The sequence below is a fragment of the Schistocerca gregaria genome, chromosome 3 (genome assembly GCF_023897955.1).
Source record: "Schistocerca gregaria isolate iqSchGreg1 chromosome 3, iqSchGreg1.2, whole genome shotgun sequence".
NCBI classification, from domain to species: domain Eukaryota; kingdom Metazoa; phylum Arthropoda; class Insecta; order Orthoptera; family Acrididae; genus Schistocerca; species Schistocerca gregaria.
The window spans coordinates 615,422,639-615,437,446 of NC_064922.1; the positions used below are offsets into that span (position 1 = coordinate 615,422,639).

The following is a 14,808-nucleotide window of genomic DNA, read 5'->3' on the forward strand; positions in this document are numbered from 1 at the left end:
AGTTTTTTAAAGCATTATTGAAATTTAGCTGATAGTCTTCACACAAACTTGGTATCCACTTAATATTCTTCATTTACATAGTCTGAGCAATTTGTGGTATCTCTATCATATAATTTTACTGGATTTTTTCAGTGACTGATTAATTCTGAACTGTTAATAGGTATTCAGCATCATTTGGATGATGCCACCCAGATGTATACTCAACAACAGTTCCAAAACACACAATTCTTCATTATGTTCTTTTTGCCAATCTGTCGTCATTTTAATTTTAGACATTTTTTATTCTTACTTATTTTAACATAAGTTCATTATCTGAACCATGTGTTTTAATTTTTGAGTACACTTTGTACTGGCTCTCATAGGTTTTGTTTTACATCAATGTGTGTCATCTTGTGGTGATGTTTTAAATGTTACGTGTCATGGTTATTTACTTTGTGATTTATCTGTTCCAGTAAAAATTAGTTTTGGTAAATCTATTTCCTGGATCATGAATGGTTTTCATGAGTTACACCCCCTCCTCTTTTCCCCCTTGAAATTTATCTGCCTTTGTTACAATTATTCCCTCACAGCTTAAAGTTCTCTCGCTTCCCATACGTCTCAGCTCAAAATTCTTCAGCTTTGTCTTCATGTTTCAGTCTTTCTATATACGTCTTAGTCCATTATTATTTATAGTTTTTGTAACCTAGTATTGCACTGGTAAAACTGCCGAGTGATTGTCAGTGCCAAAATCTGGGTCATGATGAAGGGTATCCCATTTCACTTCCATGTAATCTGATTGGTATCTTATCTTATCTTATCTCATCTCAATGTGCTTTTTGAATATACCTTCTGCTGCTGGGAATTTAAATTAAAATATTCATTTACATCATGTCATAGTTTGCACAAAATTAAAGTACCTCTATATAACATTTTAAGTGACTAATAATTCTGAATGCTGTATGGAGGAAGACACTACAAAGAGGAAGAATTCTTACTGATAGTCATAAAACTAGAGTCAAATATTACTGAAGATATGTTAGAGAAAAACACAGTGAATGGTTCAAGCTAATAAAGTATTAGCTGCAGTAAATTATTGAAATGTTTAAATTGTAAAATACAGTTTTAGTCAAATTTTCCCAAAAATCTATGAATTGGCAGACTTGAACGTCACATACCTAGGATTTTGTTGAAGTATTCAGACAAGCATGTTTACTTCCTATTTATCCTGTATAGTATCAGAACCATTTCATGCTACAAATGAGAAAGTTATGCTATTGTTGTGTCCTCAAGCTGATGGGCCATCGTAACCTTCTGAATTTTTCAAATGAGGGCACAGGGTTGTCTTCCATCTCACTTCCATTTTCCATGTTTCTCTCAGAAGGCAATTATTCAACTCTCAACATTCCTGTCGTTGCCACATTATCACACATAGTCTCAAAGTCCTAAAAAGTGACAGAAGTATTGCCTACTAATTCATGTAATTCCTGTAATTCACTTCCAACTCATTCCACTGGAGCAACCAACTCAATCTCCTGAAATCCTGCTTACTTGAAATAGCTTTTATAGTTTCAGCACTAGTTTCCCTCCATGAATTTATGCGGACAATAAAACTGTAAAATTGATATCTGTCTGTACACTACTAGATGAATTTTCACAGAATTTTCATAGATAACTTGAGAATAGCTTGAGGCAACATCTACACTTTATTTCTATCGAAATTGGATCACAGAAAAAAGTATATCATAATTTCAAATTTTATTAGTCTATTCAGCTTAGTTCAGATGTTTACCCTAGTGGCAGTGTAATACACCAAAGAACAAATAGAAGACACTGTTAGTTTTTTACCTTAAAATCCTGAATAAAGAAAGTAGCGACAACATATGTTTGGATTACCAGCAACTAAGTACTGCTATTGTCAGCTGAACGTCATGTGTTACAAGGTGGCCAAGAAGTACATGAGTAAGTGGGAGAATTGATCTAATTACCAGTTGTCTTAATATATATTGGTATCTGAAACATACAGACTTAATGCCTGATGCTGGTCTTATTCTGAATAATTTGAGAAACCATTTAACAATTTCTGACCACATTATGCTCCCAAACAATACTGAAGACAGTAATTTGCCACTTAAAACTGTCACCATTGACTCTGTTGTCAAGCTGTATGATTCTGACAAAGAGAACATATTGAACATTACTTGGAATCTAAGAGAAAATACAAGGAGAGTGCAGTACAATAAAATGAAAATTGGTCCTGCTTAAGCACTTCTATACCATATTGTTTCAGCAGCAGTTCAGTATGTAGTGAAACAATGGGTACTTCAATGTCCTGCTGCATCAACTGCATATAAGATACAATATTCTGGTAGTTTTAATTAATGATGTGGGAGAACATAAAAAGTGCAATGTGTAAAGTTGTGAAAGACATATGCGATGATCGGTGGTAATTCTGGCAATAAACATGCCAATTAACATTCAGAAATAACTTTCTAACAAAAAAGGTTTCCATTGCTTTTTATTGTGGAAGCTTTGGCGAGAGACCCTGGCAAAACTTCTCAGCGTGCTTCCAGCAAAAAGTTCAGTTTCAGATACCTTCCAGTATGTTCATCCCAGTCATCAGTGGAGTTAACAGATAGCAATTGCTTAAGTCCTCATAGACTGCCTGGAACACAGGCATACTTGGGATGAGCAACAAATCAACAATGATGCAGCAATGCCTGTAAGTGCAAATTCAGACATACACAACGCAGATGAGATTTCACTTGAGGAAGAAAGTCTTTGAATTATGTAGCTGGAAAAATAATATAACAAGTTAAGCAGAAATGTGTGTTATGTGATGTGTACCATGTATCACTTTCAGCAAGTGAACAGTCTGAATGAGAAAGAGTTCATAGATTACATTAATTCAAAAATCACGTGATCAACAGCAGCGTAGAACGTGTATCAGAAGCAGTGTTAAGTATTATTCAGGTGGCAGAAAAATTCTGTGTACCAATTAAAAACAAATTTTAGGAATGAAAATTGCTTCAGGTACTGAAGGGGGATGTAGGTAAAGCAGCCAAGAAACTTACTCATGTTATTCCATCCTGTCACACTGTTACAGAGAAAATTATGCATATATTTTTGACAAGTGTGTGTTCTTTTGAGGAAGTGTAGCCACCAGGCAGGGGTGGATGCTACCGCAAAATGTGGCAATAAAGATGTAGGTTTGACAAATGCAGTAAGATTATTTTAAGAGACATTCACTCTCATGGATGTGATGAAGTTCCTAGCAGACTATTTAAGTACTGTGTTTCACATGTTAGCCCTGTATTTAGCCATATTTGTAATTTTTCCTTTATGAATGGTCAGTTTCCTGAATGATTAAAGTACTCAGTAGTAAAGACACTTTATAAAAAGGGATAATGCCATCAGTGTTTGCTGAAGTTATTGAAAAGGCTGTGTATGTAAGGATAATTCATTATTTTATATTACATGATTTGCTATCAGATGTACTGTTCAGCTTTAGAAGTCATTTAACAACTGAATATGCTATACTCTCTTTTCTGTATGAGATACTGGATGGGTTAAACAAAAGGTTTCGAATGCTAGGCATATTTTTTTATTTAATGTTTGATTGTGCTGGTCACAAAATATTGCTCCAGAAGTTGGACCATTAGAGCGGAATATGGGGGTAGCTCACAACTGATTCACCTCTTACTTTAGCAACAGACGGCAAAAGGTAATTATTCACATTGTTGAGAATGACTGTGATGTGGGATGTGAGTGGGGTACAGTCAAGTGGGGGGGGGGGGGGGGGGGACCAGTATTGGGGCCACTCCTGTTCCTTATTTATATAAATGATATCCCCTCTAGTATTACAGGTAACTTTAAAATATTTTTGTTTGCTGATGACACTAGCTTGGTAGTAAAGGATGTTGTGTACAACAATGGCTCTGTTTCAAATAGTGCAGTTCATGACTTAAGTTCATGGCTTGTAGAAAATAAAGTAATGGTAAATCACAGTAAAACTATGTTTTTACAGTTTCTAACACACATTTCAACAAAACATGACATATATATATCTCTCTCTCTCTCTCTCTCTCTCTCTCTCTCTCTCTCTCTCTCTCTCTCTCTCTCTCTCTCTCTCTCTCTCTCTCTCTCTCTCTCACACACACACACACACACACACACACACACACACACATATATATATATACACATTTGCTGGGGTGGGTAGTGGGCATAGAGATGAGAGGTGGTGTGTTTAGGGCTGGAGTGGCAGCAGGGAAGGGAATAGGCAAATGGAGGACAGGAACTAGCAAAGAATGAGGCCAGGGGTTTATGGAAGTGAAGGATTTGTTGCAGGGAAAATTCCAAATTGCACAGTTCGAAAAAGCTAGTGTTATAGGAAGAATCCAGATGGCGAAGGTTGTGAAGTCAAGCGCATCTTGTTCTTGTGGACGGACATTGTTTTAGTTATCGGTCTGATGCCCACTCAGAATATGGCACAGTGGCCACAGATAAATTGGTACAGCACATGGCTGCTTTCACAGATAGCCCAGCATTTAATAGTGTGGAAGGTGTGCCTGTGATAGGACTGGAGTAGAAGTTAGTGGGAGGCTGTAAGGGGCAGGTCTTGCATCTAGGTTTATTCCAGAGATATGAGCCATTAGGCAAGGGGTTGAGAGCAGAGGTGGAATAGGGTTGGAGGAAGATATTTTGTGGGTTGGGTTGATGGTGGAATATGATTGTGGAGGAGTGTGGGGAAATATTTCTCATTTCAGGGCACAATGAGAGATGGTCAAAACCCCAGCAGAGAAAGATTCGAAGATTTGTTTCTGGACAAAGTGGGGGAGAGTAATTTCAGTCGGTGAAGACCTTGGTATGTTTGGAGTGGGAATGTTTGTCACCACAAATGTCACGACCACAAGTGGCTAAGCTGTATGAAAGGGACTTCTTGGTGTAGAATAGGTGGTAGCTGTCAAAGTGAAGGGATTGTCGGAGGCATAAATTTGATGTGGATGGAGGTAGTGATGTAGCAAATGTTGAGGTGGAAGACGATGTACGCATTTGTTCTACCAGTGGTGCTATTCCTGCTCACCATGTGGGGGAGCCTTTGATTGCAGTGTTCAAACACCAGGGACAATAAAAGTTAGGCAGGCTTGAGGCATACTTAGATAGCCTCATGGTTGCAGGTGATGACTTGCAAGAAGCAATAAATCCAGTTGTAAACCCCTGCCTGGCAGAAATTTTCATCTGTCATAACATCAACATTACATGGCAAGTTCAGCATTTATAAATGGTTTGCCCTGATGTAATTCCATATCATTACATCTTTATTGATATCATCCTCATCAATCTATTCATTTTAATTAAGTATTCATTCTACAAAATAAAAGTGATGTGATTTACTTTATTTTGTCTGTCCATTCATTTCTGGTCTACAGAACTTGGTGGTAGCTGTAAGGATCTTCCTCTTTGCCTTCTACATTTTCTGCCTTTGCTCTTTGGTATTCGTCTACTTTTGGTGTCAGTTTATCAGCGCTCGAATAAAAGATTCTCTTAATGAAAAATAAGATTTTGCAGAATTTCTTATTTTCTCTCTGCCTTGGGAAGAAGTAGGTGCTGATGAAAGGTGTTGAATTGAACAAAAGTATGTGCCAAATGGCTGACTGGGAAAGCTGCTTCAATACCACTCCAGTGCCCCTTGTGCCAGCAGCTGTTCTTAAGACCTAGCCTTTTAAACTCATTTAGTGTTAGGTTGTATTTTCTCTTTGTTATTCTAGAAGTAATATTTTCTTATTTACAAATTCATTGTGAGATATACTTCAAAATAGGTTAGAAAAGACATCAAATGGCAGCCATAAGTCAGAAGAGACTAAGGACATCGAACGGAGGCCTGACAGCAAAGGAAAACAATCTGCTGAACATGGCAGTGAAGTTCCAGGGGTTGATGCCACATACTCGAGCCAGTAAGTAATATACTTTTAAAATACTTATTCTGAGATGGCTAAGGAATAGTGAAGGGCTGTCTTTCTCAAAGATGATTGCAATGGTATTAGATACATACATTGCCAGTTCTCATAGTACCATGTAAAGCATCATTTCTGTAGCACTGGATAAGATTCTAGGGAGAATAAAATCAAACAAAAGCTGCTATGTTCAAAACAGAGATGAAAATAAAATTGTGTGTACAAAATTAGTGAGGCAATGCTTCAATTACATAAAAAATTTTTAGGGTGTAAGAAAGGTAGCGAAACATAGTGCATCAAAAAGACAAAGGTTCAGGTTGTTGGCTCTCTCTCATGACCTGTTAGTGAGTAAATCTCTCTCTGATACAGTAAACAGATTGATACCATGGCTGCCCCTATGAATAAAACTACTTAAATTCCAGTTGTTGTTGAAAACGTCAGCCTCCTAAGTGGTGATTCAACTGACTGGAATTGGAGAAAACTCTAATGATGTTCACCTCTTCTTTTTATATTAATTACAGTTAGCATGAGTTGATGTAAAATTTAAGTGTTTTTTAAATATCTGTTATAATAGTCATGCTTCCAATAAGCTAATGTCCATCTGATACCATCTTTACCAAATTCATTACCTTTAGATAGCCCCAAAAATGAACAATGCAATGGTCTGGAATGAATCTTCCACTCTAAAGTGTAGTATGCAAATCCAGGATGTTTCAACATTATAATGTTTCTCTTTTGATCAACTTTGTCTGCTGTGCTTTAGCTCTGGTTACAAAGGAATAGAAGTAATGAATGTTCTGACAGTATCTATGGCAATTGAAGAAGATAATTTTAAACTTGTTTGTTGTGTATCTTCCCTGTGGATAATTTTAAGCTGTTTGTGAATAGACTTTAGCTGTTCTTGAACAAAATATCTGAATTTAAATCTGATATAGTAATCTGTGGCAACTTCCACTCTGCTTTCCTCACTAAAAGTAGAAAAAGGAATGTATCTTTGAATCTCACAAGTGTCTATAACCTGTGTAACAAAATAAATAGTACAATTAGAATAACATCATATTCAGTAACAACAGTCGTACATGTAAATTAGTTTAAACAGAGCACAAGAAAAACTAAATTTGGATTAAGAGACTGCATCAAACATTTCTAACTGGATCATATTCTTCTCTTACTGTTATGTGCATTGGTGTGGAAGAAAACAAATTTTCAATTTGTTGAAACTCTGGAGCATAGGGTCATGATGGTGCAAGGTGCATATTATGTGAAAACAACCATATAGTTGAATAAAGAAAAAAATACCTGTAACATTTTACTCATTTCTGTTATTTATTGATGCCTTATCTAAAATAATCAGAAGATGGTGAACATTCTGGTATGGAAGACTATTGGACATGTTTCCTAATATAAAGTAACGGGATAGATAAAGTAAATCTACTCACCAATTGGCAGTAAGAGAGAACACACACATAGAAAAAAGGTTCCACTTACACAAGCTTTTGGACCAGTGGCTGCTATTTCCAGCAGGACTAAAGAGGAAGGAAGAGGGGTGAAGGAAAAGGACTGGAGAGGTTTGGGATAAGGGGCAGAGTTTGGAAAAGTCAGCGAGAACCCTGTGTCACAGGAGACAGTGGGATGAGACTGATGTAGTGGACTGCACCCAAAGAGATTTGAAAACCTGAGAGCTTAAATGGTGGAAGATAGAATAATATGCAAAACAGAGATTGTTGCTAAAACATTGCGCATGAGTTAATGAGAGTGAAAAGCTAAGTACATTGTATGTAACAGACGTGGAAGGGAAACAAATGGACAGGTCAGAAAACGAAAGATGTAGGAGACGAAAGATGTAGTTACTGTGAAGCAATGCTGAGGTGGAAGAAATTAATGTAAATGAAGGTCAGGTGGGTGGCAAGAACCAAGGACATGTTGCAGCACTAGTTCCCACCTGCAGAGTTCTGAGAAAGAAGAGGAAGAATTCAGGTAATGCATGTGCTGAATCAGGCCTGAGGTCACAACTGTCTTCTAGAGCATGCTCTGCAACAGGATATTGTGTGTTGCTAGTATACACCCTTTGCCTATGCCCATTCATCCTAACTGATAACCTGGTGGTTGTCATGCATATGTAAAAGGCTGAACATTGTTTATGTAACAGCAGGTATAAGACATGTCATCACTGGCCACTCTCCCATTGATAGCATATGTTTTGTCACTTACAGGGCTGGTATATGTGGTGGTAGGAGGTTGCATAGGGTAAGTCTTGCAGTGGGGATAGTCACAGGGGTAGGAGCCACAGGATAGGGAGATGGATGCAGAAAGAGCATAGGGTCTGACAACAATATTGCGGAGATTGGGAGGGCGACAAAAAGCTGTTCTAGGTGCGGCGGGCAAAATCTGACAGAATGGTTCTCATTTTGGGGTGTGATTTTAGGAAGTCATGGCCTTATCATAGTAGCTGATTAATATATTCCAGACCAGGATAATACTGAGTCACAAGTGGTGTTCTCCGAAGTTGCTTTTTGGAAGGATCAGCAGTACCAAGACTGGATGTGATGGCTCAGAAAATCCGCTTTTGAACTAGGCTGGTGTGGTAATTACATACAGTGAAGGCTGAGGTGGGAATGGTTGTGTATTGCTGTAAAGAGTGTGCATATGAACAAATATGTTTACCTTTAATGCCAAGGCTGTATGGGAGGCAACATTTGGCATGGAAAGGATCATGGCTGTCAAATTGTAACCACTGTTGTTTGTTAGTAGGTTTAAAGTGGACAGCAATGTGTAGCTGGGCTTTGGTGAGGATGAAATATATTTCAAGGAAAGTGGCATGGGATTTGGTATAGGACCATATGAAACTGGGAGAAGGTATTTAGAGATTACAGGAATTTTAATAGGTCAGCCTCACCATGAGTCCACTTGTAAAAGATATCAATGGATCTAAACCTGACCAGGGGCTGAAGACTTATAGATCCTAGCAAAGCCCTCTCCAAGTGACCCATGAAAAGACTGGCATAGGAAGGAACCATCCTGGTTCCCATGGCCATAACCCTGATTTGTTTGTATGTTTGCCCCTCAAAGGTGAAGTAGTTGTTTGTCAGTATAAAGTTGATTAAGGTGAGGCCCTGAATGAGGAAATTATCAGCAGCAGACAGACCTTGTATGTGGAGGATCTTGGCATAGAGGGAGAGAGCATCAGTGGTAACAAGCAAGTTGTTTGGTGAGAATGGGACAGGTGCAGATTTCAGATGATCTCGGAAATGGTTGGTGTCTTTAATATAGGAGGGAAGTCTTTGTACTGTGGGTTGCAGATGCTGATCAACTAAGGCAGATATACGTTCGGTGAGTGCTTTGAAGCCAGCAAATGTAGGATAGCCAGGATGATTGGGTTTGTTGATCTTAGGAAGAAGGTTTGGGTGGTGTAAGAAGTTCTATGGATTGAGGTGTTAGTCCTCATGAGGAGCCTGAGGTCTTAAGGTGGGACTGTAGGTCAGTTTGAATCACATGGTGAGATCTTAATGGCACATACTGTGTGTAGAGGTATCAGACAGGTGGCATAGACCTTCACTAACTCCTGCCGGTCAAGTGCCACAGTGTTAGATCCTTCATCTTATGGGAGGACAATGATAGTCATCAGCTTTTAGGGAATGCTTTAGCAGTAATCTGTCTTGCATGTTACCCTGTTGTTTACCTTTGTGCTCTCAGGTTTTAAAATCTCATCTGGTCCAGTCTCCAACAATCAGTCTTTCCTTCTCATCCTATTCCATAAGTCTCCCAAGATCTAGGTTTCTGGGTGACTTTCCTGAACCCCTCCCCTTTTGCTAAATCTCTTCAGTCCTTTTTGTTCAGCCCTCTTCCTTCCCCTTCAACTCTTCTGGTGGAAGGAGGAGCCACTGGCTCAAAAAGCTTGCATAAGTAAAAACTTTTTACATTTGTGTTCTTGTTCCACCAGTTGGTGAGTAGGTTTTTTTATCCATTCAATTATATTATATTGTCAAAGACTGATTATTTTCTTTGATATAAACATATCACCTCAACACAAAAGTTTTGTCTCAAGTACAGATAGTGTTGAGAATCAGTGGACAAAGTTCAAAACCATCATACAGTATGCGCTAGATGAGTATGTGCCAAGCAAGATCGTAAGAGATGGAAAAGAGCCACCGTGGTACAACAACTGAGTTAGAAAACTGCTGCGGAAGCAAAGGGAACTTCACAGCAAACATAAACCTAGCCAAAGCCTTGCAGACAAACAAAAATTATGCGAAGCGAAATGTAGTGTGAGGAGGGCTATGTGAGAGGCGTTCAATGAATTCGAAAGCAAAGTTCTATGTATTGACTTGGCAGAAAATCCTAAGAAATTTTGGTCTTATGTCAAAGCGGTTGGTGGATCAAAACAAAATGTCCAGACACTCTGTGACCAAAATCGTACTGAAACAGAGGATGACAGGTCATCCCCGTTTTCAAGAAGGGACGTCGAACAGATGTGCAGAACTATAGACCTATATCTCTAACGTCGATAGAATTTTGGAACATGTATTATGTTAGAGTATAATGACTTTTCTGGAGACTAGAAATCTACTCTGTAGGAATCAGCATGGGTTTCGAAAAAGACGGTCGTGTGAAACCCAGCTCGCACTATTCGTCCACGAGACTCGGAGGGCCATAGACACGAGTTCACAGGTAGATGCCATGTTTCTTGACTTCGGCAAGGCATTCAATACAGTTCCCCACAGTTGTTTAATGAACAAAGTAAGAGCATATGGACTCTCGGACCAATTGTGTGATTGGATTGAGGAGTTCCTAGATAACAGAATGCAGCATGTCATTCTCAATGGAGAGAAGTCTTCCGAAGTAAGAGTGATTTCAGGTGTGCTGCAGGGGAGTGTCATAGGACCGTTGCTATTCACAATATACATAAATGACCTGGTGGATGACATCGGAAGTTCACTGAGGCTTTTTGCAGATGATGCTGTGGTGTATCGAGAGGTTGTAACAATGGAAAATTGTACTGAAATGCAGGAGGATCTGCAGCGAATTGACTCATGCATGGAATGGCAAATGAATCTCAATGTAGACAAGTGTAAGGTGCTGCGAATACATAGAAAGATAGATCCCTTATCATTTGGCTACAAAATAGCAGGTCAGCAACTGGAAGCAGTTAATTCCATAAATTATCTGGGAGTACGCATTAGGAGTGATTTAAAATGGAATGATCATATAAAGTTGATCGTCAGTAAAGCAGATGCCAGACTGAGATTCATTGGAAGAATCCTAAGGAAATGCAATCTGAAAACAAAGGAAGTAGGTTACAGTACGCTTGTTCGCCCACTGCTCGAATACTGCTCAGCAGTGTGGGATCCATACCGGATAGGGTTGATAGAAGCGATAGAAGCGATAGAGAAGATCCAGTGGAGAGCAGCGCGCTTCGTTACAGGATCATTTAGTAATCGCAAAAGCGTTACAGATATGATAGATAAACTCCAGTGGAAGACTCTGCAGGAGAGACACTCAGTAGCTCGGTATGGGCTTTTTTTAAAGTTTCGAGAACTTACTTTCACCGAAGAGTCGAGCACTATATTGCTTCCTCCTACGTATATCTTGCGAAGAGACCATGAGGATAAAATCAGAGAGATTAGAGCCCACACAGAAGCATACCAACAGTCCTTCTTTCCACGAGCAATACGAGACTGGAATAGAGGGGAGAACCGATAGAGGTACTCAGGGTACCCTCTGCCACACTGTCAGGTGGCTTGCGGAGTATGGGTGTAAATGTAGATGTAGACGTAGTTGGTGATTATTCTATTTTTATACTGGGATATTGGTTGACTTCAATCAGGTTTTCACTCAAAAAACTTCTATGTTTGTCTTTATCGATATTTTTCCCTTTACTGTAAAGGATGATAAATCAAGGTTGTCTAAACATGTCAAATGTTACCATGTTGTTTTGTTAGTGTAGAAGTAGTTTGTCTGTTGTTGTTCGGTATTTAGTCAATGTCTTTAGTTCACCAGTAATCTAAATGTAAACGATACATTCTTCACAGCTACCTGTTTGGGTGTTCGATCTGTTTGTACCTGAAAACCATCATTTAACTAGGAATTTTATCCTTCTGGGTAGTGCATTATATTTCGCGTTATCTGCCTAGGGTTGATGACTGCAACAAATAGTGTGACTGGGGTACCAGTCTAGTAATTCTTGTGTAAATTTTTTCTTGTTCCAGTTAGAGAAATGTGGGTTTGGAAATTAGCTTACTGAGAGGCAGCATCATAGTTATAATGTTCTCATGGTTTTCTTAGCTAATTGTTGATTCTTTAAAATAAAACACAATGGAAAAGTGTATTGGATTTTTATTTCATTCCCCATTTTTATTTCAGATTATCATTAGAAGAAGCTGCAGCTGGATTTTCAAGAGATGCTTTTGGTAGACAAAGCATGTCTGAGAAGAGGCATGCAACATTAGATGCCAAGCACACTGATACCTATCAACGCAATAAGAAATTGAGGTAAATGAATCTTATCATATTCCAACAGCAGAAGACATGTTCAGTAAAAATGAATCTGAAGAAAACTAACTTATTTTTAAGTACTCGGCTAAAGTTAATTAATACACAAGTTTTAAAACTTGCATTTTCAGGTACAATTATGACATACGTATTATCAACATTGAATATGAAAAATAAATATTTCCAATATAATATCTGCAAAAAACACCATTGAGAATCTCAAAACTTATGCATGTTCATTTAGACTTATGAAGAGTAAGGAAGAAAAACACACTAAATTTTGAGTGTCATTCACTTATTTCTACAATATACAATAAATGGAGATGGATTTCACCTTCCCACTATAAATTAACTTAAAAATAATAATTTATTTTCTCAATTAGGGAAGAGAGAGAGCGACAACGGCAGATGCAACAACAGCAGCAGAACATGAATGACCTAAAAAAGACTGACAGAGATTTAAAACAGGGTGCAGAAGGTACTGATACATATTATTTTTTTCATTTATTGAATGTTTTTTCTTAAGTTTCTCTCTATTACTGGGTGACATTTCGGATGTGTGTGTAATGTCCTTCTAATTAACATTACTGATATCTTCTTTACCTTCTTCTGTTGTTTTTGTTTTTGAATGAATTAATACCTCTTTACATTTATAAAAATTATATGTGCTATTGAACTTAATCTTTGTGGTGGTCTTTCATTCATTAATGTTGTTATTTTCTAGCCAAACAGAATCGAGAAGTAAACGGTCCCAACTTGCTGCGGGCAAACTCAATTGAGTCTGTAATTAGCTTAACTCGTTCTCAGGCTGACTCTGAAAGTACGTAGCTCAGCACATTACTATTTGTTCTTATTTTCCCTTTAATGTCAGAGTTTATGCAACAGTTCACTGAATGTGTGTGCATGCATGTGCTTGTGCAGAGAGGGGGCGAGAGAGAGAGAGAGAGAGAGAGAGAGAGAGAGAGAGAGAGAGAGAGAGAGAGAGAGAGAGACTGACTGACTGCATGTTTTTTAAAACTGAAAATGGAGTCGTTGGAACAGAATACCAAATGTGTTGGTCCAGTAAAAAATTCTTTTCTTCGCATGATCTGTATAGCCTATTTGAGCCATACATGTTACATTGTCACAGCATGTTAGGTAATTCGTGTGAAGCTGTTGCATGAACTAACTTGTTAATTGTATTACAACATCAGTAAACCTGGTCCAGTAAATCCAGGATGTACAAATGAAAACACTGTGCTCACTGGGAAAATTTAGAAATTTAGCAGAAAGCAACATCAGGATTTATTGAAGTTTATGGCTTTATAATTTTCCATTTTAAAAGGTAAAAGGACAGGAAGGTATAAAGGAAGATTGTCCAAAAAAACCGGAAACAAAAGGTGCAAGATGCTAAATTTCCTTTTCAAATGACACATTTTATGTCTCCCCTTTTCAACTTTTCATTCAGTTCTCCCTTTCTTATGAAGTTTCAAATTTGATATTATTTGTTGTGTCTTTATGAACTATATTTCCATCTGTTCCTACTGTGCACAGGTTTTTCATATACATAGAAATGTGATGACAAAATAATCAGATAGTTTAAGTTACATAAAAATTGATAATTCCTTATTTAGCAAACTGTAGATTACATTATGGCTGATACAAATATAATGAAACAAGACAATACTGACAAATTTTGAATAAATATATTTGTCTTGAGAACAAAGTTGCACTTAACACTATATTTGATTAATCAGCTGACTGCCAGAAAATGCTGTTGGCTTGTAACAGAAAAAATCCTGTGGAATGTTGTGAATAAATAAAAAGCAGCATTAATCAGGAAAGATGCAACACTAAGATACTGAGTTATTTCTGTGTTTGAAAACTAACTTTCCTCTCTTTTTTTGAAAGCGGTGTGCCATTAATAAGCATCTTCAAGGCTGAGTCCAACAGTGCACTGAAAGTTCACCCCAATTTTGTGTTCAGACTCATAAAGCATGTTTCACAACAAGTCAATGGCAAATTATAAAAAATCTAAATTTTGACTTCTAAAATTTAATTTCCATGACTAACATTTGCATTTCTTTTACCCGAATTGATCTTCGTAATTATCTTTTTATTTGCATTTGACAATTTACCTGATGTAAGATCGTTTTACATTCACATACAGATAATAATATTGGTATAATGTGTAAATATAGACATTATTGTGACAGACTAACATGGAGATCAGTCAGAATTGCGTGCGTATGAATAAATGAATGTTGAAAACATTGCTTGTCTCTAAGTGTTATGAACTGTGAGTAAGAGAAGTATAAAACCACCTGGACAGAAGCTATAGTGTTGTACTGTTGCAGAGAAGGAAGTCTGCTTCTAACAATAGAAGTGTTAATGTACTAGGTGGAAA

The 14,808-nt window shown here is 37.7% G+C and overlaps 1 protein-coding gene across 13 annotated transcripts in view; it reads left to right on the forward strand.

Moving 5' to 3' along the window:
• Positions 1-14,808, forward strand: part of LOC126354218 (partitioning defective 3 homolog) — a 468,105-nt gene that overhangs the window by 395,429 nt on the left and 57,868 nt on the right. For 11 of the 13 annotated variants that reach the window (XM_050003695.1, XM_050003686.1, XM_050003692.1 and 8 more), the window contains 4 exons: positions 5,799-5,933; positions 12,294-12,422; positions 12,806-12,900; positions 13,147-13,242. In XM_050003695.1, coding sequence (XP_049859652.1) covers positions 5,799-5,933; positions 12,294-12,422; positions 12,806-12,900; positions 13,147-13,242 — 455 coding nt within the window. The remainder of the gene's footprint in view (positions 1-5,798; positions 5,934-12,293; positions 12,423-12,805; positions 12,901-13,146; positions 13,243-14,808) is intronic. The other 2 variants (XM_050003696.1, XM_050003699.1) reach the window with 1 other exon arrangement.